The sequence below is a fragment of the Aspergillus fischeri genome, genomic scaffold, assembly GCF_000149645.3.
Source record: "Aspergillus fischeri NRRL 181 1099437636264 genomic scaffold, whole genome shotgun sequence".
Classification (NCBI taxonomy): Eukaryota; Fungi; Ascomycota; class Eurotiomycetes; order Eurotiales; family Aspergillaceae; genus Aspergillus; species Aspergillus fischeri.
Genome location: NW_001509762.1, coordinates 3,698,116 through 3,721,778, shown reverse-complemented (window position 1 = coordinate 3,721,778; position 23,663 = coordinate 3,698,116). Strand labels below are relative to the sequence as shown.

At 51.5% G+C, this 23,663-nt stretch overlaps 11 protein-coding genes across 11 annotated transcripts; 9 read left to right on the top strand and 2 right to left on the bottom strand.

The window, feature by feature from the left end:
* Positions 1–63: 63 nt before the first annotated feature.
* On the top strand, positions 64–2,591 carry NFIA_084760 (putative ATP-dependent RNA helicase (Hrh1); the record flags this gene model as incomplete). Its single annotated transcript, XM_001260420.1, has 2 exons — positions 64–2,175; positions 2,238–2,591. 2 exons carry the CDS (start codon positions 64–66, stop codon positions 2,589–2,591), a joined length of 2,466 nt encoding a protein of 821 aa, XP_001260421.1.
* A 1,365-nt stretch (positions 2,592–3,956) lies between these two features.
* On the top strand, positions 3,957–5,744 carry NFIA_084750 (uncharacterized protein; the record flags this gene model as incomplete). Its single annotated transcript, XM_001260419.1, has 1 exon — positions 3,957–5,744. The coding sequence occupies one exon, from the start codon at positions 3,957–3,959 to the stop codon at positions 5,742–5,744; it is 1,788 nt and encodes a 595-aa protein (XP_001260420.1).
* Positions 5,745–6,509: 765 nt separating this feature from the next.
* Positions 6,510–7,501, bottom strand: NFIA_084740 (60S ribosomal protein uL16; the record flags this gene model as incomplete). The annotated part of the gene is made up of 3 exons (XM_001260418.1): positions 6,510–6,960; positions 7,043–7,218; positions 7,457–7,501. 3 exons carry the CDS (start codon positions 7,499–7,501, stop codon positions 6,510–6,512), a joined length of 672 nt encoding a protein of 223 aa, XP_001260419.1.
* Positions 7,502–8,048: 547 nt separating this feature from the next.
* Positions 8,049–8,592, bottom strand: NFIA_084730 (60S ribosomal protein eL30; the record flags this gene model as incomplete). Its single annotated transcript, XM_001260417.1, has 3 exons — positions 8,049–8,141; positions 8,301–8,455; positions 8,520–8,592. 3 exons carry the CDS (start codon positions 8,590–8,592, stop codon positions 8,049–8,051), a joined length of 321 nt encoding a protein of 106 aa, XP_001260418.1.
* Positions 8,593–9,860: 1,268 nt separating this feature from the next.
* Positions 9,861–11,852, top strand: NFIA_084720 (uncharacterized protein; the record flags this gene model as incomplete). The annotated part of the gene is made up of 2 exons (XM_001260416.1): positions 9,861–10,506; positions 10,573–11,852. 2 exons carry the CDS (start codon positions 9,861–9,863, stop codon positions 11,850–11,852), a joined length of 1,926 nt encoding a protein of 641 aa, XP_001260417.1.
* A 750-nt stretch (positions 11,853–12,602) lies between these two features.
* Positions 12,603–13,278, top strand: NFIA_084710 (coatomer subunit zeta; the record flags this gene model as incomplete). Its single annotated transcript, XM_001260415.1, has 2 exons — positions 12,603–12,967; positions 13,038–13,278. 2 exons carry the CDS (start codon positions 12,603–12,605, stop codon positions 13,276–13,278), a joined length of 606 nt encoding a protein of 201 aa, XP_001260416.1.
* Positions 13,279–13,819: 541 nt separating this feature from the next.
* On the top strand, positions 13,820–17,342 carry NFIA_084700 (putative DUF814 domain protein; the record flags this gene model as incomplete). Its single annotated transcript, XM_001260414.1, has 4 exons — positions 13,820–13,852; positions 13,912–13,980; positions 14,043–15,622; positions 15,674–17,342. The coding sequence occupies 4 exons, from the start codon at positions 13,820–13,822 to the stop codon at positions 17,340–17,342; spliced, it is 3,351 nt and encodes a 1,116-aa protein (XP_001260415.1).
* Positions 17,343–18,128: 786 nt separating this feature from the next.
* Positions 18,129–19,430, top strand: NFIA_084690 (L-threonylcarbamoyladenylate synthase; the record flags this gene model as incomplete). The annotated part of the gene is made up of 1 exon (XM_001260413.1): positions 18,129–19,430. One exon carries the CDS (start codon positions 18,129–18,131, stop codon positions 19,428–19,430), a length of 1,302 nt encoding a protein of 433 aa, XP_001260414.1.
* A 632-nt stretch (positions 19,431–20,062) lies between these two features.
* Positions 20,063–21,127, top strand: aah1 (adenosine deaminase; the record flags this gene model as incomplete). The annotated part of the gene is made up of 1 exon (XM_001260412.1): positions 20,063–21,127. One exon carries the CDS (start codon positions 20,063–20,065, stop codon positions 21,125–21,127), a length of 1,065 nt encoding a protein of 354 aa, XP_001260413.1.
* A 541-nt stretch (positions 21,128–21,668) lies between these two features.
* NFIA_084670 (uncharacterized protein) lies at positions 21,669–22,010 on the top strand (the record flags this gene model as incomplete). The annotated part of the gene is made up of 1 exon (XM_001260411.1): positions 21,669–22,010. One exon carries the CDS (start codon positions 21,669–21,671, stop codon positions 22,008–22,010), a length of 342 nt encoding a protein of 113 aa, XP_001260412.1.
* A 397-nt stretch (positions 22,011–22,407) lies between these two features.
* NFIA_084660 (complex I 24 kDa subunit family protein) lies at positions 22,408–23,390 on the top strand (the record flags this gene model as incomplete). The annotated part of the gene is made up of 3 exons (XM_001260410.1): positions 22,408–22,530; positions 22,631–22,921; positions 22,998–23,390. 3 exons carry the CDS (start codon positions 22,408–22,410, stop codon positions 23,388–23,390), a joined length of 807 nt encoding a protein of 268 aa, XP_001260411.1.
* Between the last annotated feature and the right edge of the window lie 273 nt (positions 23,391–23,663).

The following is a 23,663-nucleotide window of genomic DNA, read 5'->3' as shown; positions in this document are numbered from 1 at the left end:
GCTCGGTTAATTATTAATACCCCCTTTTTTTTTCCAGACAAAGAGGTCGATACGAGGCTCACGATGCCCGAAAGGGTACGTATCGTTTTTGACGACGCGGACGACGTCCCCGTCCCTAAAAAGGTCCCTGAGGCCGAACAAATTCAAGGCTCCGAGCCAGTCAAACGAAAAGACCAGCCTACAGACCACCCAAAGAAGAAAAGCAAGAAGCGAAAGGTTGGGGGACCTTCAGATACACGGTCGCAAGAACCCCCGTCGGCAAACGAAACGCAGCCCGAACCAGTCTCGCGCGACACCAACGAGAAAGATGCGGTCAACGGCGTCGCAAATGGCACATCCGACCACCCCAAGAACAAAAAGCATACGACGAAGAACCAAGCGCCCCAAGGAGCAAAGCATAATTTCACCTCCCTGAGAGAAAAGGCCAAGGCGCTGTACGAAACCCGCAAGAACCTCCCCATCTTCCCTCACGGCGATGAGATCCGGCAGAACCTGCGCGCGAAGGACGTCATGCTGCTGGTCGGTGAAACGGGTAGCGGAAAGAGTACACAGATTCCTCAGTTCTTGGTCGATGAGCGATGGTGCTGTCCGACCAAGGCGACGGTTACTCAGGATGATGGGCCTAAAAAGGAACTGACGGTTGGAGGGTGTATTGCCATTACACAGCCGAGAAGAGTGGCTGCCATCTCGCTGGCGAGACGTGTAGCTGAGGAAATGGGGACGCCGTTGGGTTCTTCTTCGCCGGCGAGTAAAGTGGGTTATTCGGTGCGGTTTGATACGTCTACGTCGCCAAGTACGCGAATCAAGTTCCTGACGGAGGGAATGCTCCTTCAGGAGATGCTGCATGATCCCGCGTTGACAAAGTACAGTGCGATTGTGGTTGATGAAGTGCACGAACGTGGTGTCAATGTTGATCTGGTGCTGGGGTTCTTGAGAAACTTGGTTTCGGGTAAAAAGGAAGGGCGAGGTGGTGTGCCTCTGAAGGTCGTGGTCATGAGTGCTACAGCTGATATGGAGAGTCTAATGGACTTCTTCAAGGAGGGTCTACAGGCGCAAGGAGATACTAAGACAACAAACGGGAACAATTATCAGCAGGATTCTCCTCAAGCGAATGGCGAGGAAAAGATTTCTGTTTGCCATATCAAAGGTCGTCAGTTTCCAGTCAAAACGATCTACTCCCCGGCTCCTGTACATGATTTTGTGGATGCAGCTCTGAAGGCGATCTTTCAGATTCATTATAAAGAGCCCATGCCGGGAGATATCCTTGTTTTCCTGACAGGTCAAGAAACGGTCGAGGCTCTGGAGCATCTGGTCAACGAGTACGCAGCTGGAATGGACCCTGCGTTGCCCAAGGTGCAAGTACTTCCTTTATTTGCGGCTCTTCCTCAGGTCGCTCAACAGCGGGTGTTTCTTCCCGCGCCTCCTCGCACTCGGAAGATCATCCTTGCAACCAACATTGCAGAAACCTCCGTGACTGTCTCCGGAGTACGATTCGTTGTGGACTGTGGCAAAGCAAAGATCAAACAATTTCGTACTCGCTTAGGGCTGGATTCTCTTTTGGTCAAGCCCATTTCCAAATCCGCCGCCATTCAGCGAAAAGGTCGTGCCGGTAGAGAAGCACCGGGACAATGTTACAGACTCTACACAGAAAAGGACTATCTAGCGCTTGATGAGACCAATACACCAGAGATTCTCCGATGCGATCTGAGCCAAGCTTTGCTCAACATGAAAGCCCGCGGTGTTGACGACGTCATGGGCTTCCCGTTTTTGACACGACCCCCACGCGAGTCGTTGGAGAAAGCGCTTCTTCAACTGCTAAGCATCGATGCTCTCGAGGAATCCGGGAAAATCAGCTCGATTGGGCTGCACATCGCTAAGCTGCCTCTTACGCCAACCCTCGGGCGTGTCCTCTTAGCAGCAGCAGAACATGGAGAAGGATGTCTTTTGGACGTCATTGACATTATCTCTTGTCTCAGTGTGGAAAACATCTTCCTCAACACAACATCGGAAGAAAAGAAGGAAGAGGCAGAGAAAGCGCGCCGAGACTTGTATCGGAGAGAAGGCGATCACCTCACCATGCTTGCCACTGTGCAAGCGTACGCAGCGGAGAATACGGATCGAAAGGCCTGGGCCGAACGGCACATGGTGTCTCATCGAGCCATGCAGTCAGTGATGGTATGTTGTCATTTATTCGTCTCCGTCTAACGCTCTTTGACTAATTACTCTGACTATCACAGGATGTGCGCAAGCAACTCACCGCGCAATGCCGACAAGCAAAGCTCCTTCCCAGCGCCAGCGACTCTCGCAACGGCTCTAACAACTCGGCCACTCGCGAGCCCTCACCTGTGCTCATTCTCCAGAGTTTCCTCCGTGGGTTTTCCACCAACACGGCCCGCCTCGTCCCGGATGGCAGCTATCGGACCGTTGTCGGGAATCAGACGGTGGCCATCCACCCGTCCAGCGTCTTGTTTGGCAAGAAAGTGGAGGCTATCATGTATAATGAGTTTGTGTTTACGAATCGCAGTTATGCACGGGGGGTGAGTGCGGTGCAGATGGATTGGGTTGGGGACGCGTTGACGGGAGCATTATGATCATGTTGTCTGATCGATCTTGGCCTTAAGATATGTATATACCTGACGATAGAATATACCCACCTGCATTATAGACCACGGAATGTGCCCGTACCTATTCCGTAATGAACTCAGGTGTACGAAATTGTTATCCCTCGCATTGCAGCATCGATAAACTTTCGACCCTCTGGGAGGATTGGCACATCGCTGATACACTCTTGCTACAGACTAGCAGCGATGAACTAGCTGGTGACGAGTCCGCGACGAATAGATGACATGTCAGTGAGATCGGCCAATGGATGGGATGATCGCCATTTAGCCTGTTTGAGGATCAGGAGTTTAGTATTCGCTGCTCCTTGCTCCTCGCTCAAAAAGACAGCTGTATGGTAAGGTGCTCATGCATCGTGTCGGATTCAGACATCGGGCAGTAAGGCTTGGAAAGTTGACTGTACTAACATCATCTAACAGCGACTTCATTGGCGGTGGTAGTGCTGTTATCTCCAGGACGATTACATTACCAACTATCTTTTCTTACTCCGTTGAAGATTAGTGTAATATTTGGCAACTACTGGAGTGATGTTGTCAGCTGAGCTGATCATGGATGGAGATGGTTGAGTTCAGCACTGGAGAGACTCTTGTACATATATTTTCCCCTGAAGTTGGTAAATGTGATAAGTTGAAAGAAAGTCTCGTTGTAAATAGTCAATATTGAAGAAAAAGCAAACAATTAGGTCCACTATATGGTATATATCTTAAACCAGGTACGGAGTACGGAGTAAACTCTGGCTATCTACACGTCTTGTGACTTGAGCTACCTGTTGTTATTGTCATGACGGTGGTGTTTGACCTCCCCATCCTTGCATCATTTCCGCAGTTCTCCCCAACAGTCGCGTTGTCACTAGGATGTTTCTGTCTTTGCCATTGTCCATCATTATCAGATTATAAACTGCTCATCTTTTTTTGTATCAATATATTATTTCTTTCCTCTGGTTATCTATTTGACATCTTTAATCTCGCATCAAATCCGCACCTCCAACAGGTTTGGATCCATAGCATCGAAATCCCACCAGTGACGGCTGATCTGCTCACCTCCACCGCGATCATCACCTATCATCATTCCACCATCACTACGAGTTCGGTCGGAAACCTGACACTCTATCTTGTCTATCTTTCGATTTGTTTTCTTTTTCTTGTTTCATCCCCTTTTTTCTCTCCAATTTCTTTAATCATATATACCTCTATTCCACTGTTTTCCTCTCTCACAACTACCCACTCTCAGATACCGACCAACACTTGGTCACGGCCTACCTTATCTACGCACTGCACGCGGGGAGAATCCACCCTATCTTATCTATTGTGTAGATCGGAGATTAGGACTCATCACTCATGGCCTTTCGTCTACCCCCTCAAGTCACCCGCCGTCGCAATTCCTACTCAACTCAACAAGTCCCTGAGCTTGATATTCCTTCTCCCGTCTCTCAACTCTTCGAGAACGAATCCACGCAATGGGTGCTCTTCTCCCCGCCCCAACCATCCACCGCCCGCACTCACACGACCTCCACTGAACGTACCCCCCGAACAACTGGAGCATCCCGCTTAAGTGATTTCGGCTCCTTTGGCACAGCGACCCGTTCCATACTTGGTTTCGAGGGTGATGACACGGAGGGCGATGTTGAAGAGCCCTTGGATGAAGATGGAACGGAATCTGACAGCCTCGACGATGGCCTGCACGCTTTCCGGGCTCCGTCTGTCACGCAGGAGTCTACATCACGACTGAATCAGTCCACGCCAGCGGTACTTCCAGCTCATGATGGGCTGGGGAGTTTCCATGCATCCAGTCAGCCCGTGCAGGAGCAGCTGTGGCAGCATGAGCAGTTCAATCCCCGCCGGCGGGGTGACGTGCGTCCGAGACGTCGCTCGAGTGTGCAGCGTCAGCTGGACACGATAGAGGATCGAGAGCAGGTTGATATGGAGCATGACCGCTGGCAACGTATCGAGAAGTGGAGAATGGATCAGAGCCGGGCGCTCTTGCAGGAGATCGAAAGGGAGACACGACGGCGCCGACGCAATAGCCGCGTCAGTGTCCAGACTGACCAGGTGGCTTCTCGGCCCATTGTTTCAGGCACATCTGATGGTGTCCTGGAGACACCCAGGGAAGATCCGTTGCAGCCGCAACAGGAGTCTGAGGAGGACGAGTCCTTCTGGCGACGCATCACCCGCAAGGTGATTCGGGACTTGATCGGCATTGACGACTCTCTGCTTTCTGTCATATTCGGCGAGTCATTGCCAGATATGGGGTCGGAGGACAATAAATCCGCAGGAACAGACAACACTCTCGATCTGAGCGAGACACTTCGGGAGCTGGACTCCATGCCGGATGAGCAAGGTCTCTGGCAGAGCAAATTACTTCAGCGGATCGCACGCGAGTTGGGCACCTTGGTCCACCATCTTTGCGAGCATCCTGGCGCCTTTACGACATATCTCAACGTCACGAATGAGATACCAAACGAGTATGCAGGCATACCGCTTGATCGTCTAGCAGAGGAGAATGACGCTGCACCGCAGGGTGCATCTGCCGAACCTGCCCTCCACACCGTGATGAGCAGTCAGGATTCGATAATGTCACCGCAATTTTCGCCTACGATGCGCGATCCCACCGGCAGAGAGCATGCCGCACACTGGGGTATCGAGGACGAAGAGGACGTAAACCGCGAACCACTCACCGAGTCCGCACGACTCCAGCAAGAAAAGGAGTACTGGGAGCGCGAGCTGGACGTGATGATGGTTTTCCGCTACCTTCGCAATCGCTTCGGTCGACGAGGCAGCAACGCCGACAGCACCCATGCGTCCTCACGCCGTCACCCACAGGATGCGTCCCGACGAGCGGCGATCATCCGCCAGCACCATCCCCTCGTCGCACGGGCTCATTCCCGCTCTCAAGCCCAGCTCCGACGTCAGTCTGGGCCCGCGGGCATTACATCGCCGCTGCTCCGTCAACATCTCCACCGACCCAGTTCAAGCTGCGCAAGCCAAACCAAACTCTCTGCTCTCTCTAGTCGGCGAACACTCACCAGCTCCAGCCGGAATTACTGGGACATTGGCGGAAGCATCGACAGCGCGAGCGCCATCGCACCCCCTGTCGCGGCTGGCGTGGGGCTTTGGGGCGATGTCTGATCCGTTTCCAGTCATCATCCCCCCCGGGAATACGTCCATCGATCATATAAATCATATTTTCGTGGTGATCTAATCCAAGTGCTGTTGCAATTGTCACAAACATATATATAGCCACCCACTCATGTCCATGGATCTCTTTGGATCATAGTGTTTCATTCAACCACCTGTCTTCGGTATGGTGCTTGGGTCCTTGTTCAATTTCGCATCTTTATTTGGCTCCGTGGCGCAGACAGAGGCGAGGGTGTATCTTGTCTTAGGGGTACAACTACAAGACGGTGTACGGTAGAACGGGGGTGGCGGGAAGACGTCGGCGATTGGGTTGCGTCTGTTTACATTGACACTATGCTGTCATGTCGATTTTCTCGGCTTCATATAACTTGGAATAATAGCATCTTGTACAACCTGTTCTACAATGTTTGTATATCGTAGCGGACTTAATGATGGGTAATATCTCCTGAGGGGCTTGATTAAGTAGGATAACTATTCGTTGCCTACCGTTAATATAACTAGGTGTAATAAAACATTCACCATGCTAGGTATCATAATGTCGTGGTCCATTCCGCTACCGCTACCGCTACAGTCGAATCGAGCAGATCGAGGATGAAAACAAGCCGAGGAATATCCATGATTAATCAACTCCGCCGTACGTGAGAGCACCACTAAATGACATCAAATCCTTTCCAGGATGGGGGGTAACATGAAAACGGGGAACTGAAAATTGGGTTGTCTTTTTTCATCTTTTATCTAACGCTACTGGGAAACCATCTAAGCCTGAGACAGGTTCTCGTAGGCGCTAGGGAAGCGCTTCATGTTCTCCTCGATCAGACCGTGGCCACGCAGGAACTGGACGTAGGCACCATCCTGCTTGAGCTTGCCCTCGTTGCGGAGCTGGATGTAGTCCTCGCGGCGGACGGGGGTGAAGCCCCAGTTCTTGGAGACGATGATCTTTTGGCGACCGGGGAACTTGTACATGGCACGGCGCAGAGCCTCGATGGCGGCGGCGCGGTTGGAGTCACGGGTGCGGACGGACAGGATGATCTGGCCGATGTTCACACGGGCAACGGTACCCTGGGGCTTACCGAAGGCACCACGCATACCAGTCTGGAGACGATCGGCTCCGGCGCAGGACAACATCTTGTTGATACGGATGACGTGGAAGGGGTGCACACGCACACGCATGTGGAAACCTTCCTTACCGGTGATCTTGACGAGGTACCTGTTTGATCAATGGTTAGTGGACTGAACTGGTGGTGTAGTGATGCTGCTGCGGGTGCGGAGCGGATGGCGGATCAACGTACTTGTTGGCACAGATACGAGCGGCTTCGAGGGCCTCGGAGGACAGCTGCTCGTACTCGTTGGAGACCATGTGCACGCACAGAGGGAAGTCGTCGACGTTGGCCTTCTTACGTCCCAGATCGAAGATACGGATCTTGGGGTCGGGAACACCACGGTTGAACCGGGACTTAGGGTAGGGCTATGTCCAACGCATCCTGTCAGTAATCGTCCTCCTCACAGCACGTATCAAAATAATAAATCCATCCAGGCCCCAGTAAAATCGCGACGACATATATTCCATCGCTTCATTCCTTCGCCTGTCAAAACAGGTGTTGGCGTTGTCGCTCTCCCCACAAGCGAGCTTCCCGATCCAAAATCCACAGAACACGAAAAACTCCCACATGAAATCAAATCCTTCATCAAGCGATCGCACGCACCTTGTTCTTGCAGTAGCGGTAGCATCTCGCGGGACGACGGGCCATTGTGACTGCTGGAAATGGGCTGACTGCACTTCCTGCGAACGGTGAGGTTGTCGAAAAGGGTGGTGTCGGGGAGTTCAAAAGGGAAGGGGGAATTCTTCGCCTGCGGGCAAGTCTCGACGTTGATTTCCAAGCAACTCCCGCTAACGAGTGGCAAAGCCCTAAACCCTACGCTCTCCGCCAATCAGATCTAGTACTCGCCATGACGCATTTGTCAGATCGGAGGCTTTCTATCATGGTAATGTTGCTGGCCTTTAATCCGAATGGCTATGAAGAGATCATAAATGCCTTTTTGATGATACAAACTCAAGTGCTTACTCTATGAGTCAAGCTCCTCTATTACTGCATAATCCGACTCTTGAAAAAGTAGAACTGAAAACAAGGTATTGCATCATACTTCCGTTGCTACTACACTACGCCGAGTACAATCGCTCCAGATAGGTGTGGACCTTCTTTCATTCATTCTGTCATTATCTAAGTGGTGCTTTGTAATATCTCAAAACACCGGATGTATAGACATAACAAGAACCTAATGTTCGAGGCAATACACCTACTGGCTGCTGAGGATGTCGGAGTCACCAGCATCCAGGATGGCCATGGTGCTGCAGCGGAAGAGCTTACCGCAAGCGGTACCGAGCTCAATCTGTAGTACGGAGATATGTCAGCCATTGTCATTTACCCTCCAAAGCCCAGATATACGGCTTCTTCTCAGGGCTGCTCCCGCGTCGCCTTCCCTCCATCAGAGAAGTACCAGCGTCGGGGCATAGCAGTGAAAACCATTGCAGAAACACTTGTGACTTACGTTGTTGCCAGAGAAGTGGTGGACGGGAGTCTTGGCCAGCATGGCGTAGTACTCGAGCTCACTCTTGCGGAGAGGAGGAGCGTTGGCAGCAATGAGGACCAGCTTGGCCTTGCCGGAACGCAGGGTCTTGATGGTGGACTTGTAGCCAAGGGTGACTGTAGGGGCGAGAATAATCAGTGATTTGGTCTCCGATGTCAATTTGATTGCAATGTCACACACCCTTTCCAGACTTCATCACCAGAGCCAGACGGCTGGAGATGGTGTCACCGGACTTCTTGCTCTTGGGGGCCATCGTTACGCTGTTTGTTCGAGTCGAACGAAACTTTTTTGATTTGACTGAAGGGTGGTTGGAAAAGTGCGCTCCGGCCGAAGTTTTCGAGGTTGGGATGCGATCAAGAAGCGCTTCCCAGATTGAATTTCATGATAATTTTCTTGTGGGTTTGCCCTAGTGCCAGCCGGAGCAGAGATCTTCCGCTCCGCCAGAAGCTGCTGAGTAACCCCGCTGTTTCCGTACAGGGGGCTGAAATCCAATTACAGGTATCTTTCCGTTATCGCATCCAACCATCTGAGGTGCACACTGTGTGGATGCCTCCAAGAGGTAGGTAGTCCCTTTATTCTATCATTACAGGCGCGTTCAGTTACTCCTCACCCGTGAGCTCTTACCGCGTTTCTAGCATCTGAAAGTTGAAACCAAATTTGAAACCAACATTCAGAAGCAAAGAGGCAAATATCAGAGGAGGAGTGGCAGGGAAATACCACTTTGGATGCACTATTTTAGGCTGACAGATGGCCACCCAGATTTTGTACGCACGCAGCAAGGAACTGCCTATGAAATCAAAGTAGGGAGTACGAAGGATGCTGTGCTATCTTTATCCTCTGTCCAAAGTAAACTTTCCAACGTCGTAAAATTCGTGTTGGCTCCCAGGTTAGGGGGCCAGGTTGACCCGTATTCTGCCTTTAACCCCCCGTATTACAGTATGGAGCAGTTGGCAGTACGGAGTACCCTGAGATTAAGGTAGTCGGATAGTTAAAGCATGCGTTGGTCTCTTGTTGGTTAGTTTTACTCCGTACTAAGTTAGCCGTTAGGCGTTGGCTGCTGTTGGTAGGGGAACCCAACACGCAGCTGCAATGGATAGGACGATCGCTTGTATTATTGCTGTTTCCATACAAATAATTGTCGTCCGCTCTACTTTTCCGTCTTCAACCCCCAGATTTTCTCCATTCTGAATTTCTACTGCGTTGATCCCTAACGTGGTACTTCTGACTTCGGTTCTTTTTCAGTTTTATCCTCCTTGATTCTGTTTTGTGCCGAGTCTCTAGGTGGGTGGCTAGACGTCGCCAGCCATTCGAAAGCTCTCCCACTACCTAGGTGTCCACCGTGTTTTGACCGCTACTATATACGCTGATTCCTTTAAATTGATCGCTAATTTCCGGCCGTTTCATCGTCGCTTCTCCTGGCCCGGAACTAGTTGTTCTTTCAACTGGCTTTATTCAGACATTATTTCCTACGTCTGTCGTACATATCACTTTCAAACTTGACTGTTCGCATTATCGGTGAATATGTCCGTTAACCCCCGCAAACCTGGGACTCCAGGCAGTGGGAGCAAAACCGCCACTACGGACAATAACACAGTCAACGGAACTCCGTCGCGAGTTCATACTCGATCCCCCAGTGCTTCTACGAACGGTCTATCCAGATCGCCTTCCCTCCGTGGCTCAGCTCCGGTCTCTGCGCGCGCTGCTGCCCGGAAGCCTGGTCGGTCCAACCTCAGCATGTCCAATGTACCCCAGGTGGCGGCCGATCCGTCCGAGGAAGAGGCCCGGGCCCAGAATGCAGCTCTGATTGAAGAGTTGAAGGCGCAGTTGCAGAAGGCTGAGAGCGCATCGGAGCAGTACCGCAAGCAACTTGGTGTCTTGCAAATGCGCCTCGACGAAGCCGTCAGCGAGCAGGGCAAGTTGGAGGACCAGGCTCATGAGAAGGACAGCAGGATTGAAGCTCTCAACAGTGAAATCAGAGACCACATTCGCCAAATCCGAGACCTAGAACAGGCACACGAGTTGGAGCGGAATGCCATGCTGCAGGAGAAGGAGCAGTACCTGAGCCGGGAGGAAGAAATGCAGGCGACCATCCAGCGCTTGAAAGACACGCTGGCCCAGAAAGAGATACGAATGAATGCTGATAACGAGAAGAATGTTTCCCGCTCTTGTGAGTAATTCATCTCATCTTCCCCCCACCGGCTCCCAATAGTTGTCACTGACACAGTCATTACAGCCAGTTTCCTGAATCGGTCCTCACCAGAGGTGGAAGGGCAGTTCGCGCCTTCATCCCAGATCGAGCGGAGCCCATCGCGAAACAATTCGAAGCTGCTTTTGCAGAAGGACAAACTGATCGAGTCCCTCCGTCTCGAATTGGCTGAATCCCAAATCAAGCTCGTGGAGATGGAGAACAAGGGTGGTGGCCGGCAACGCGAATTGGAGAAGGAGCTGTTGGAAGCCCGGATGGCTAACGCTCGTCTGATGGAGGACAACGAGAGTTATCAGCTACTCTTGAGCGAACGAACATTGAATGGGGACTTCACCAAAGGTGATTTCATGCGGGAAGCCCACCCCGATTATGATGAGGGGCAGGAACCCAGCAATGGATTGGGCTCTCTGGCTGACGAGCTCGAGTCAGTGGATGCCAAAGCGGAAACCGACAATACCCGTAAACTCGAAACGGAGATCAAGGTGCTCAAGGACCAGAACAAGGCCCTGACCCTGTACATTGAGCGCATTATTAGTCGTCTCCTGCAACATGACGGCTTCGAAACCATCTTGGACAAGAACGAAAACGAACCTTCAACTACTGCAAAGCAGGTATCTTCAGTAACTGAAAAGGACCTGCCCCCGACACCTCCAGAGAAGGATGACGCATCTTCCCAGACTTTTCTGCAAAGAGCCAAGTCAGTCGTCGCCGGCCAACCCAACCGTCCTCAGCATAGATCTCGCCCGTCTACTTTCATGCCACCCCCAACGAGTGTCCCGACAGCTCACGAAAACCCCGAAACAGCGCCCAGCATTCCCATCAATCGAGCACAGCGTGGCCATCGCCGCACTCGATCAGATCAGGCTGATGTTGCAGCAGCAGCTGTTGTCGGCCAGATGTATCCTGGACGCAACTCTGGTGGGCCTATCAGCCCGACCCTCATGGGTCCCGGTTCTCGTCAGAGTGTCTTTTCAGGGACAGGCTATATGTCAAGCATGAGTACTCGTGCGCCGTCTCTCTCCAGCCAGCCAGAGCGGGGTCGAATGAGTAGCTCGAACAGCGTTACCAGTGATCCCCATGATACGGCTTCCACTGGGGCGACCTCCAATTCACCACGCTCCAGCACCGGCATGACAAACTACACTGGAGCAGTTATGACTCAGAATAAACTGCGCCCACTACGACTGGTCAGTGAGACAAAGGCGGCTGAGGACGAGGAGGCAGCTCGGAAAAAAGCGAACCGGGGAAGCTGGATCTCGTGGTTCAACCGTCCGAGCACCGGTGACGCAGCACAACAGCAAACATGAGCTGGACTTGCATTCCTGACCGGCGACTCTCTGTTATGACTTCTTTTGCACTGACTCTTTTACTTTTGTTGTCTCATATCTCCGCTTCTGTGTAATATTGTTGTTCTCTTCTGCGTCCCATATGTCGCCCTGTTGAGGAATACCCTATCTTTATGATGACTACCATGACGTTTGAAGTTGACTGAAGATTGCTTCGTTGAGCTGCTCCTTCCACCGATACCAGGAGGGCAATTTTGTTCTTGATTCTGGCTGTGATAGCCACTCTCAGGATTCTTCTTGTCTTGGATGATTCCTTTGCAATCGTTGACGGCCATTACTCATCGGAATATATCCATGAGACTCTATCTTTTATGATCCACTGTCCTTCGTGAACATATGACTGATATATTAGTTTTAACATAGAATGTTTGATAATATTTTGCTTATTATTCATTAGTGATCTGTGGATTCAGAGGCTTGTTCCCGCAGCTACAGGTCCAGTTCAGTACCTTTAATTCCATGATATACAGTAAATTCAGATTCTCTTTCTAGACGCATTTTTCTCTGAAACATCTCTCCTTATTCTTTCAACTGTTGCTGGTCGACTTACAACCCTCATTGACATCGACATAGTCCGGAATAATGTTGCGGCGGAATCCGAATTGCGGACAGCTTGACAGTACTCCGTAAACAGCAATTCATTTTGGACTTCGGACCAGGCGATTTCTGATACATTGAACGGAGCTCTCTTCCTGAAAAACATCGCCCATCATGGTCGGTTCTCTCTCTCTCTTCTCGGTCAATGCCGTCCTGCTCATGTCGGCTGACGATGGATCTCGCATCTTCGCCAAATACTACTCCCCGCCTCATCCCCCAGCTGGTGCTGCCCCCAATTCAACAGATTACCCGGGCGCCAACCCCTACCCAACGCTGAAGGATCAAAAGGCCTTCGAGCAGGGTCTCCTTGAGAAGACCAACAAGCAGACCAGTGATGTGATCCTGTACGACAACCGGGTGGTCGTCTTCAAGATGGAGAGCGACGTTATGATCTACGTGGTCGGAGGCGCCGACGAGAACGAAGTTTTGCTGTACAATGTTGTCCTATCATTGCGGGATGCTCTGGGAATTTTGTTCAAGTACGATTCTCCGCTGTTTTGGCAGCTACATGCTCAATTGGATTGTTGGAGCTAACGTTTGGTCTTTCAGGGGCGCCACCGATAAACGCACAATCGTCGAGAACTACGACCTGGTCGCGCTGGCTATTGACGAAATCATTGATGATGGTATCATTCTCGAGACGGACCCTGTCATGGTTGCTTCGCGTGTCAGCCGTGCCCCAGCACCGGATGCACCTAACCTGAAGAGCATCGATCTGTCGGAGCAAGGTCTACTCAATGCTTGGGAACTGGGAAAGAGGCGTTTGGCGGAGGGATTACGGCAGATGTAATTGCTTCGTTTTGTCTGGTTGTTATCATATGATGGGCGTGCACTTGTTTCTTCCTTGATTCTTTGCTTTCTGGCTGGTCCTGGCGTGGTTTTGTGCGTGCACTTGTTGCATTATGACTTGTTTCTTACTCTCTTCTATTCTTGCCTCGGGCTAGCGACTTACGCAGATCTGAGGATCCGGTAGAGATACTCCATTTTGTTACATGGCGGAGAAAGTGGCCTGGACTTCAATTCTCTCGATTTTTGACGATTAGAAGGGTACACACCGGGCGATTATCAGACGCCTCACACCGTCAGTACTAAGTGCCTTGAGTCTTTACATTCATAGAAAACTCATCAGTATGCCAAAGGAGGATTTGAAATGAAGTCTCCCAATTATGGCAGACGAAAATCGGTCATACTGGGCAAGCTGCGAAAGCGATCGGTTTACTGTGCCCCGCATACGTCACGTCTTTCCAAACATTTTCGCAGGAAGTTCCAAATTAAAACATCTTCCCCAGCTATCAAGTCTACCAGGAGCCCCTGGTCAACAGCCTAGGAAAATGAAGCAACGATTCTCGTCCCTAGACGTCAAGGTACGTCTGTCGCAGCTCAAACCTCCATGTTGAATGCGCAGAATCTCACACGATGACAGGTCATTTGCCAGGAACTCGCCTCGGAGCTGGTCAACCTTCGAGTTTCGAACATTTACGACCTTTCCTCGGTATGTCAGGTCGATTTGAACAGATAATTTAGATGATCGGACTATACTGATCCCCTCGCTAGAGAATATTTTTATTCAAGCTCGCCAAACCCGACCACCGCAAGCAACTCGTCGTTGACTCAGGTTTCCGCTGCCATGTCACCCAATACTCGCGCGCAACGGCAACCGCCCCCTCCCCATTCGTGACTCGCATGCGCAAGTTCCTCAAATCGCGGAGACTCACATCAATCGAGCAGATCGGCACCGACCGCGTCATCGACTTCTCCTTCAGCGATGGCATGTACCACATGTTCCTCGAGTTCTTCGCCGGCGGCAACATCATCATCACTGATCGCGACTACAACATTCTCACGCTCTTCCGTCAGGTTCCTGCTGGAGTGGGCGAGGAGGAGATGAGAGTTGGATTCAAGTACACGGTCACAAACAAGCAGAATTACCATGGTGTGCCTGAGATCACGCTGGACCGGATTAAGGAGACGCTGGAGAAAGCGAAAGAGGCTTCCGCGCAGGAAGGAACAGCGCCGAAGAAATCGAAGAAGAAAAATGTCGATGTCCTGCGGAAGGCTTTGTCGCAAGGATTCCCGGAGTACCCTCCTCTGTTACTCGATCATGCTTTCGCGGTCAAGGAGGTCGATCCCGCAACGCCGCTGGAGAAGGTTTTGGGGGATGATGCCCTCATGGAGCAGGTCAATGGTGTGCTGAAGGAGGCCCAGAGTGTGACGATCAAACTCTCGGCGAAGGAAGATCATCCAGGTTATATCATCGCGAAAGAAGATAAACGTCCAACTGCGGAGTCTACTGCTGATACTGGGGATCCGTCACAGAAGGCAGGGCTTTTGTACGAAGACTTCCATCCTTTTAGACCTCGCCAGTTTGAAGGGAAGCCGGAGGTTACAATTCTCGAATTCAGCACTTTCAACGCTACGGTTGACGAGTACTTCTCCTCGCTGGAGACTCAGAAGCTGGAATCGCGACTCACAGAACGCGAGGAGGCGGCGAAGAGGAAACTTGATGCGGTCAGGCAGGAGCATGAGAAGCGGCTCGGTGCCCTAAAAGAGGCACAGGAAATACATGTTCGTAAAGCGGCTGCGATCGAGGACAACGTCTACCGGGTGCAGGAGGTAATGGATGCTGTTAATGGGCTGATTGCTCAAGGCATGGATTGGGTAGAGATCGCCCGTCTGATCGAGATGGAGCAGGGCCGAGGCAATCCTGTTGCCCGGATCATCAAATTGCCATTAAAACTCTACGAGAACACCATCACTTTGGTCCTTGGGGAAGCCAGCGAGGAGCAGGATGCAGCCGATGATCTCTTCTCGGATGAATCTGAGGAGGAGTCTGAAAGCGAAGAGCAGGAAGCAGCTCGGAAAGCCCCTGAAATGCTGACTATCGACATTGATCTCGGACTTTCCCCGTGGGCTAATGCCACTCAATACTACGAACAGAAGAAGATGGCCGCGGTGAAAGAGCAGAAGACGGCACAGTCGTCGACCAAGGCGCTCAAGAGCCATGAGAAGAAAGTGACCGAAGATCTCAAACGGAGCCTCAAGCAAGAGAAACAGGTCCTCCGTCCAGCCAGGAAACCTTTCTGGTTCGAAAAGTTCCTGTTCTTCATCTCGTCCGAGGGCTACTTGGTTCTGGGGTATGTGCTATTTCTGTCTCTGTCGTGTTATTTATGATCTAACTTTGGCAGTGGCCGTGACGCTATGCAGAGCGAGTTACTATACCGTCGCCATCTCAAGAAAGGCGATATTTTTGTGCATGCAGACTTGGAAGGCGCCCGACCGATGATCGTGAAAAACAGACCAGGGACACCGGATGCACCTATACCACCGAGTACACTCTCACAAGCAGGCAACCTCTGCGTTGCGACATCGAGTGCTTGGGAATCCAAAGCAGTCATGGCAGCATGGTGGGTCAATGCGAACCAGGTGACTAAAACCACCACAGGCGGTCTTCTACCGACAGGAGAATTCGAGGTCAAAGGTGAAAAGAACTTTCTCGCCCCGTCGCAGTTAGTTCTTGGGTTTGCAGTCATGTTCCAAATCAGCAAGGAGAGTTTGAAGAATCACAAAATTCACATATTCGAGGAAGCGACTCCAACAGAGCCATCGGCGAAGGAAGGCGGAACTACGAAGGAGATTGTGGAAAATGAGCAATCTGTGGCGCAAGAATTGGGGCCAGCAGAAACAGATGAGCCTGCTGCGAACGGTTCAAGTGAGCAAGACAATGAGTCTAGCTCGGAGTCAGATGATGAAGAAGTGAACCCGGACTCCATTCCGCCGAGGAACCCATTACAGCGGGGTGTATCTGAGCCTATTCCAGAGCAAGTGGCTACATCAACGGAGCCCAAGGGTGATGAAGAGGAGGACAGATCTGAAGGCCAGGGCGAGGCAGCACAAACTACCCAGGAAGAGAGGGCAGCGGAAGGCCGAACAACTGCAGCGGAGGAGGCGGAGTCTCCGGACGAGAAAGCGGCAACATCTCAAGACACAAGTGAACCAAGTCAGTTGAGCAAAGAAGGATCACTCGAGCCCACCGCTGACTCGAAAGAAGCCAACCGGGCTTCTAAACAAACAGCGAATGGAGTACCCGCAGTCGTGAAATCGGCAAGTGCGAAGAAAGCAGCGCCAGCGCCAGCAAAGGGAAAGAAGGGCAAAGGCAAAAAAGGGGCGGATAAATATGCCCACCAGGATGAAGAGGAGCGTGAGCTTGCCCTTCGCCTGGTAGGTGCTAAGAGCGCGAAAGCTGAGAAGGCCGCTGCCGCCGCCGCGGCGAAAGCGCAGCGCGAACGAGAAGCTGAGGCGGCAAAAAAGCGGCGGAAAGCGCAACATGAGCGCGCTGCAGAAGCAGAGCGGAGACGGCAAGCGCTTTTTGATGAGGGTGCAACTGATGATTACAATGAAGAGACTGCTGCTGCAGAGGCGGCAGACCTTTCTTGGATTCCGGCCCTGATTGGTACGCCTCGCCCAGAAGATGAAATCCTTGCCGCCATTCCGATCTGCGCTCCATGGGCAGCGCTTGGTCGTTACAAGTACCGTGTCAAGTTACAGCCGGGCACGGTAAAGAAAGGCAAGGCCGTCAAAGAGATCCTTGGCCGGTGGGTGGCAGAAACCACCACCGGAAAGGTGAAAAAGGAGCAGGCTGAGGAAGCCGGTATTAGCATAGCTGACGCAGAGAAGCTAAGGGCACGCGAAGGAGAGCTCTTCAAGGCATGGAAGGACACGGAGATCATTAACACTGTGCCCGTTCCCAAAGTCCGGATCATGACTGGAGGAGGGGCCACTGGGAGTGACGCAAAGGGCAAAGGGAAAGGGGGTAGCAGTGGGAACAAGGGAGGCAAAGGTGGAAAGAAAAAATAGATCTTGAGATATCTACATGGCAGTTAAGAGCTAATGTCAGCTTTGACCGGCTGTCTTGAATATAGGAGTATACTACTGATGGGTGGCTATAGTATCCGCATGTCGAAGTACTGGTTCGAGATAGCCGATTTCCGTCTTACAACAGGTTTCTAGAACATATATCAATATTCCATCTCCTTTTGGTGTTTAATATTATTGAGGAAAATGATCTCATATGTCAAAAATAGTACGACTCCTTGTCACCTGGCTGGAGGGAGTCGAAGGTAGCCACTCTTATCATCAGCCTGTATAGTTAACTTAGTTAGTTACACATTAACTCGCTTAGTCATGCGGATCGACGTCATCCCCAGAGAAATTTTGAAGCATGTTTTGAGATCGTCAGGCAACGACGTCAATTCTATACCAAAATCAGTACATAGGTGCAATTTTAGGCTTCAATAATACCTTAAAGGGATTGGCACGAGGATAAGCCACTCGACAATATACTCATCGCATAGATAAACGAAGCGCGGTACTTGCGCCTTATGCCCCCACTAGGCCCTCAATTTTCTTTTCTTCATTGAGTCACCCCGCGGCTGTCTACAATTCTTCGATCTTCTGATAAATTTGGTGCTCGGACCTTCTTGACGCCTTGGGCAGATTTCTGATTTTCTCGCTGTCTGCTGGTGATTAGAGACCCCGTTTATCACAACCAGACGGTCCAAGCTGGTGTCCATCACGTCTCGCCTTGTCGCAGGCGGCTGTCGGCGCAGCTTGGCCCATTTCTTCAGCACGACTACCGCAATCATGACGCCACGAGAGACTCGAATTTTGTCCGTCCGACGACTAAACAAAGAAGACCCTGGGACCCGATCACTTGCAGAATGGTGGGCAAGCGAACGCAGCCAGAAGACGCCCGAATCCTCGGCGATCGAAGAGGCTGCCCATCTTCTCCGAACGAGCGATATACCTGTTGCGTTTCCTACAGAGACGGTCTATGGCCTGGGAGCTGATGCAACACGGAGTGCTGCGGTACAGGGGATTTACAAGGCTAAACAGCGGCCGTCAGACAACCCATTGATTGTCCATATCGATTCCATAGAGATGCTAGAACGACTTCTCAACCCGGCGTCGTCGAGTCCCACGCGCACAATGAGAACCGCGAGAAATACTATCCCTGCCATCTACCAGCCATTGATCGAGCGCTTCTGGCCTGGTCCGCTCACAATCCTCCTCCATAACCCGTCCGGGTCGCTCCTCGCTGGCGAAGTCACCGCGAATTTGACCACGTTTGGTGTGCGTATGCCTGCGTCACCGCTGGCGCGCCTATTAATCCATGTCGCGGACCGGCCGCTCGCGGCTCCTTCGGCTAATGCGTCTACGAAACCCTCTCCTACTGCGGCTGAGCACGTTTATCATGACCTTGAGGGGCGGATCGATCTGATACTCGATGGTGGCCCCTGTGGGGTAGGAGTGGAGAGTACAGTTGTCGACGGGCTGAGCAACCCTCCGGCCATACTGAGGCCAGGCGGAGTCGGGATTGAGGAACTAAGGACGGTTCCTGGATGGGAGAATGTGCAGATCGCTTATCATGACGGCACTCTCGACGTCAAGGAGGTCCCTCGGGCTCCTGGCATGAAATACCGGCACTACTCGCCCAAGGCGCGTGTAGTATTATTCTGTGCCGGGTCTAGCGAGGAGGCAATCGCGAAGTATGTGTACAAGGACTTGGAAGATACTGCGATTAGGGCACATATGATTGGTGTCGTACGAACCCGGCAATGGAAGCGAGGCTTGGGTCTAGTATCAGAGGAGGACATCCAGAAGACGTTGAAACCTATCCCGTCCCTGGTGGATGACCTGGTGTGCTTCTCTGTACCTGTGAAGGACAAGATTAACAATTGCGAGATCACCAAGGCCGCCTTTGACTGCCACCTGGGAGACAACATCGAGTCTATCGCGCGGGGGCTTTTCTCGGCCTTGCGAGCCATGGATGAAATGGAGGTGGATGTCATCTACGTGGAGGGTGTTTCGGATTCTCAGGGAGACCTCGCGGCTGCCGTGATGAACCGGCTCAGGAAGGCTGCTGGGACTGTGCTAAAACTATAATAATTGGAAATAGACTGTGGTACCTGGTTTCGGATTTTACTCTCTTCAAGATGTGGATCTGGAGTTTGACTGGTGACATATAATGGACTTACGAATTTACATGATTTAAGAGCTAAGGAGCAAGGATGTATATACAGAGGTACTTGTAGATGTTGATCGACTTTATCTCTTTTGGCAGATAAGTTGTAGCTTCTTACCTTATAGATCCATGGAAAGATCAAAGGCCTGCTCCGACGATTCCTCCGCTGTCGGCAACCTCCGAGACTCGTGATAGTGAACAACCTCTTGAGATCCCTAGCGAAGAAATGTCCAGCTCCACTTGTCTGGTTGCACGTTGCTTGATAGAACTTTAATATTCGCAGAGTAATTTCTTATCAGTCACGTCTCTTGCAGATCGAAGGATAACGGTTGTTCTCAATGAGTCAATACGGCCGCTTCACTTGTTCGGAAAGCCCGACGGCTGTCCATCAATCATTTGACCAGATTTGACCCACGACCCGTTGTTACTGAGTATTCTTAAATTGACTTGGAGGAATACCATCTCAGGTCCCGTCACCTTTTCGAGCAGTCCGAGTTCCTCTCCTTTACGCATTGTTCTCGCTTTTCTTACTTCAGATACCCGGTATCAAACAATGTGTCAATCACCACTGCACGATTTCCTGCATGGCCTGCCCAAGTGCGAGCATCATGTCCACCTGGAAGGCTGCGTCACACCTGAATTGATTTTCCAACTAGCAGAGAGAAACAATATACAACTACCAAACCCAGCAACCCACCCAGCCTACGCCTCAGTCGAAGCGCTCAGAGCCCGCTACGGTGAGTTCACATCGCTAAACGACTTCCTCGACTTCTACTTCCATGGCATGTCCGTGCTGCACCACGAGTCCGATTTTGAGGATCTCGCCTGGGCGTATTTCCAGAAAGCACACGCGGACGGCGTACACCACGCCGAGGTCTTCTTCGACCCGCAGGTCCACCAGGCCCGCGGCATTGACTACGAGACCGTCGTCTCCGGCTTCACGGCTGGGTGCAAGCGAGCAGAAAGGGAACTAGGTCTGTCAACCCGGTTGATTCTGTGCTTTGTGCGTCATTTGCCGGTCGATTCCGCGACCAAGCTGTATGAGTTGGCGCTCGCCAGCAACCATTTCGAGAGTGGGGTTGTGCATGGTCTCGGCTGGTCATCGTCCGAGGTTGGGCCGCCGAAGGACATGTTCCGCGAGATTTACGCTTCCGCGTCGGATATGGGTATCCGCTTAACGGCGCATGCGGGCGAGGAGGGCGATCCGACGTATATCAGTACCGCCTTGGAGCTTGGGGCCCAGCGTATCGACCATGGGATTCGGCTGGTCGAGGATCCGGAGCTGATGGCGAGGGTGGCTCGCGAAGGAATTATGCTGACCGTCTGTCCGTTGTCGAACGTGCGACTTCGGTGCGTTCAGTCGGTGGAACAAGTGCCCATTCGGAAGTTCCTGGACGCCGGTGTCAAGTTCTCGATCAATAGTGATGATCCGGCTTACTTTGGAGGCTATATTCTCGATAACTACTGCGCTGTTCAGGAGGCGTTTCAGCTTTCCATCCCGGAGTGGAGGGTCATTGCTGAGAATAGTGTCAATGAGAGCTGGATTGATGAAGCGAGGAAAGCTGAGCTACTTAAGCGCATTCATGATCATGTACAGAAGCATACTGTCGTTGCTTGATGCTTTATGAGAAGATGATCTATGACTTGTTGATGTTGAGATGCTTGAGTGTGCATATGTATATATCGGGAGGGGAGCATATAGATAAATTTCGGCCCGTTTGTTTTCAATTGATACAGTAGAATGCGAGGTGCTCATGCTATACCCGAGGCCAAGCTTAAGATATCAAAATAATGGGTCTATTCAGTGAAACGTTTATTCGATGTTGTTAACCACGCCCTCAGCTGTCACCTGATGTCATCGATTCCTAAGTAGCAAACAACAATGCTGCTAAGTATACTCCGTAGTGACTGGCAATATCATCATCAGCAGCAGCCATCTACCACTCTCGCTACACAACTCCTCACTGCAGTAGCCGATGAGCTTGAAAGCAGTCAACTTGGCCAGACAAGCAGCCAGCAAGACGCTCTTCCAGTCTGTCCGCTCTGTTCAACCTCTACTGCTCGTCTCAACATCCCCGCTTTCTACAGCTTGTCATCCCACCACTCTCCCCACCACCCAAACAGCAGCCAGACTCCCATTTCGTTCCTATAAGAGAACAATGTCTACGACAATCCCCGACCGCTACAAGCTCATCTTCTTCGTGCCACACTCGCACCTCGAACAGTGCAAAGAGGCCATCTTCGCTACCGGGGCCGGTACCTTCCCCGGAGGCAAGTACAGCAAGTGCGCGTTCCAGATGCCCGGGCAAGGACAGTTTCTGCCTTGTGGGGATGCGAATCCTGCCATTGGAGCGGTTGGACAGTTGGAGACTGTCGAGGAAATGAAGGTGGAGATTATGTGTCTGGGACGATCGGTTATGCTGCAGGCGGTTGAGGCGTTGAAGAAGGCGCATCCGTATGAGGAGGTGGCATATGAGGTTTATAAGATGGAGAATGTTTGATATCTCGTTGGGATTATGCTTCTGGAGCCTGTGGTGGTTGCTGGTTATGATTCATGATAGCGTTTGTACCTGTTTATAGTTGATTATGTGTGGAGAAATCATCATTGGCGAGCAGTTAGTGCTGAAGGTCATTTATGAGCGTTGCTCAATATTTGAAAATATCCAGATAATATCTATCTCATCTCTGAGAACAATTCAACGTCGCACAGTTGATGCTGCGCTCAATCCTCAAGTCGTTCAGTGGAGTAATCTCTTAGCGCTGATTGGCTGATCGCAACACCCGCAAAACGCCTCGTCGACTCCATTGAATTCATCTGCAACTCCGGCCATCATCGCAACAGCCGCAATCCGTCGTTCTCTCTTTCGATCCCCCTCTTATTCCTCTCCATTGCCAGCAATGGCTTCCAAGTTCTTCCCCGCTATCCCGCGGGTTGGCCGCCAATTGTTCCACCAGATTCCCAAGCCCCAATGCAGACCGTTCTCGGCTGGCCCGCAACGTTACAGCGATACACTTGCCGTGGTACGTATGAAGAGTATCAGCTATTGCGGCATATTCGGATATCCTTCGTCATGGGAATGTGCATAAGACAGTGGCTGACTGGTACTGCTCGGAGTTCTAGCATCGCAACAAGCCTAACAACAACCCCTCTATCCCTTTCAAGTTCTCCGAGCAGAATATGAAACTCGTCGATGAGATCCTCAAACGCTACCCTCCCCAGTACAAGAAGGGTGCCGTTATGCCCCTCCTGGACTTGGGACAGCGCCAGCACGGCTATACCAGCATTAGCGTCATGAACGAGGTCGCCCGTATCCTTGAGATGCCCCCAATGCGAGTTTACGAAGTCGCTACCTTCTACACCATGTACAACCGTGAGCCGGTTGGAAAGTACTTTGTTCAGCTTTGCACCACGGTATGAATACCGCCGTCTTTTATCACGAGGAAATTGGTAGCTTTGGATGGCTGCGCTAACGCAAACGGTTGATTAGACACCCTGCCAGCTCGGCGGCTGCGGTAGCACCAAGATCCTCGAAGCTATCCAGGAGCACCTGGGCATCACTGCCGGACACACAACAGAAGACGGCCTTTTCACCTTCATCGAGGTCGAGTGCCTGGGCGCCTGTGTTAATGCCCCCATGGTCCAGATCAACGACGACTACTACGAAGATCTCACGCCCGAGTCCATCAAGACCCTTCTCACAGCCTTGAAGGAGTCCGCTACAGCCGCGGAGAGCGGCAAGGAAGTCAAGGTGCCTGCGCCAGGCCCTCTGAGCGGAAGACACACCTGCGAGAACAGTGCCGGGCTCACGAACCTGCAAAATCCTGTGTGGGACCCCGAGACAATGATGCGGAAGGACGGTGCCTTGGATCAGCAGGCTTAATCATGTTCCGTATTATAATCCCTCGGTTTAACAATTCAAAGTTTTCTGTTTCAGCTTGGTTTCCTTTTCCTTTCCAGTGGCATCTTCGCAGTCTCATCCACGAGAAAGATGTGAGGCGTTGACACTGCATGATTTCTAGATATCTACCATGTACAGTACGTTAGTCTGAAGTTCCTTTGCCTGGAGGTAGACAGACATGATGGAAGATCATCTACCATAGAGGTTTGCTAAACAATCCCAACGGAGCTCCATTTCTAGTCCTGTTTGTCCAGA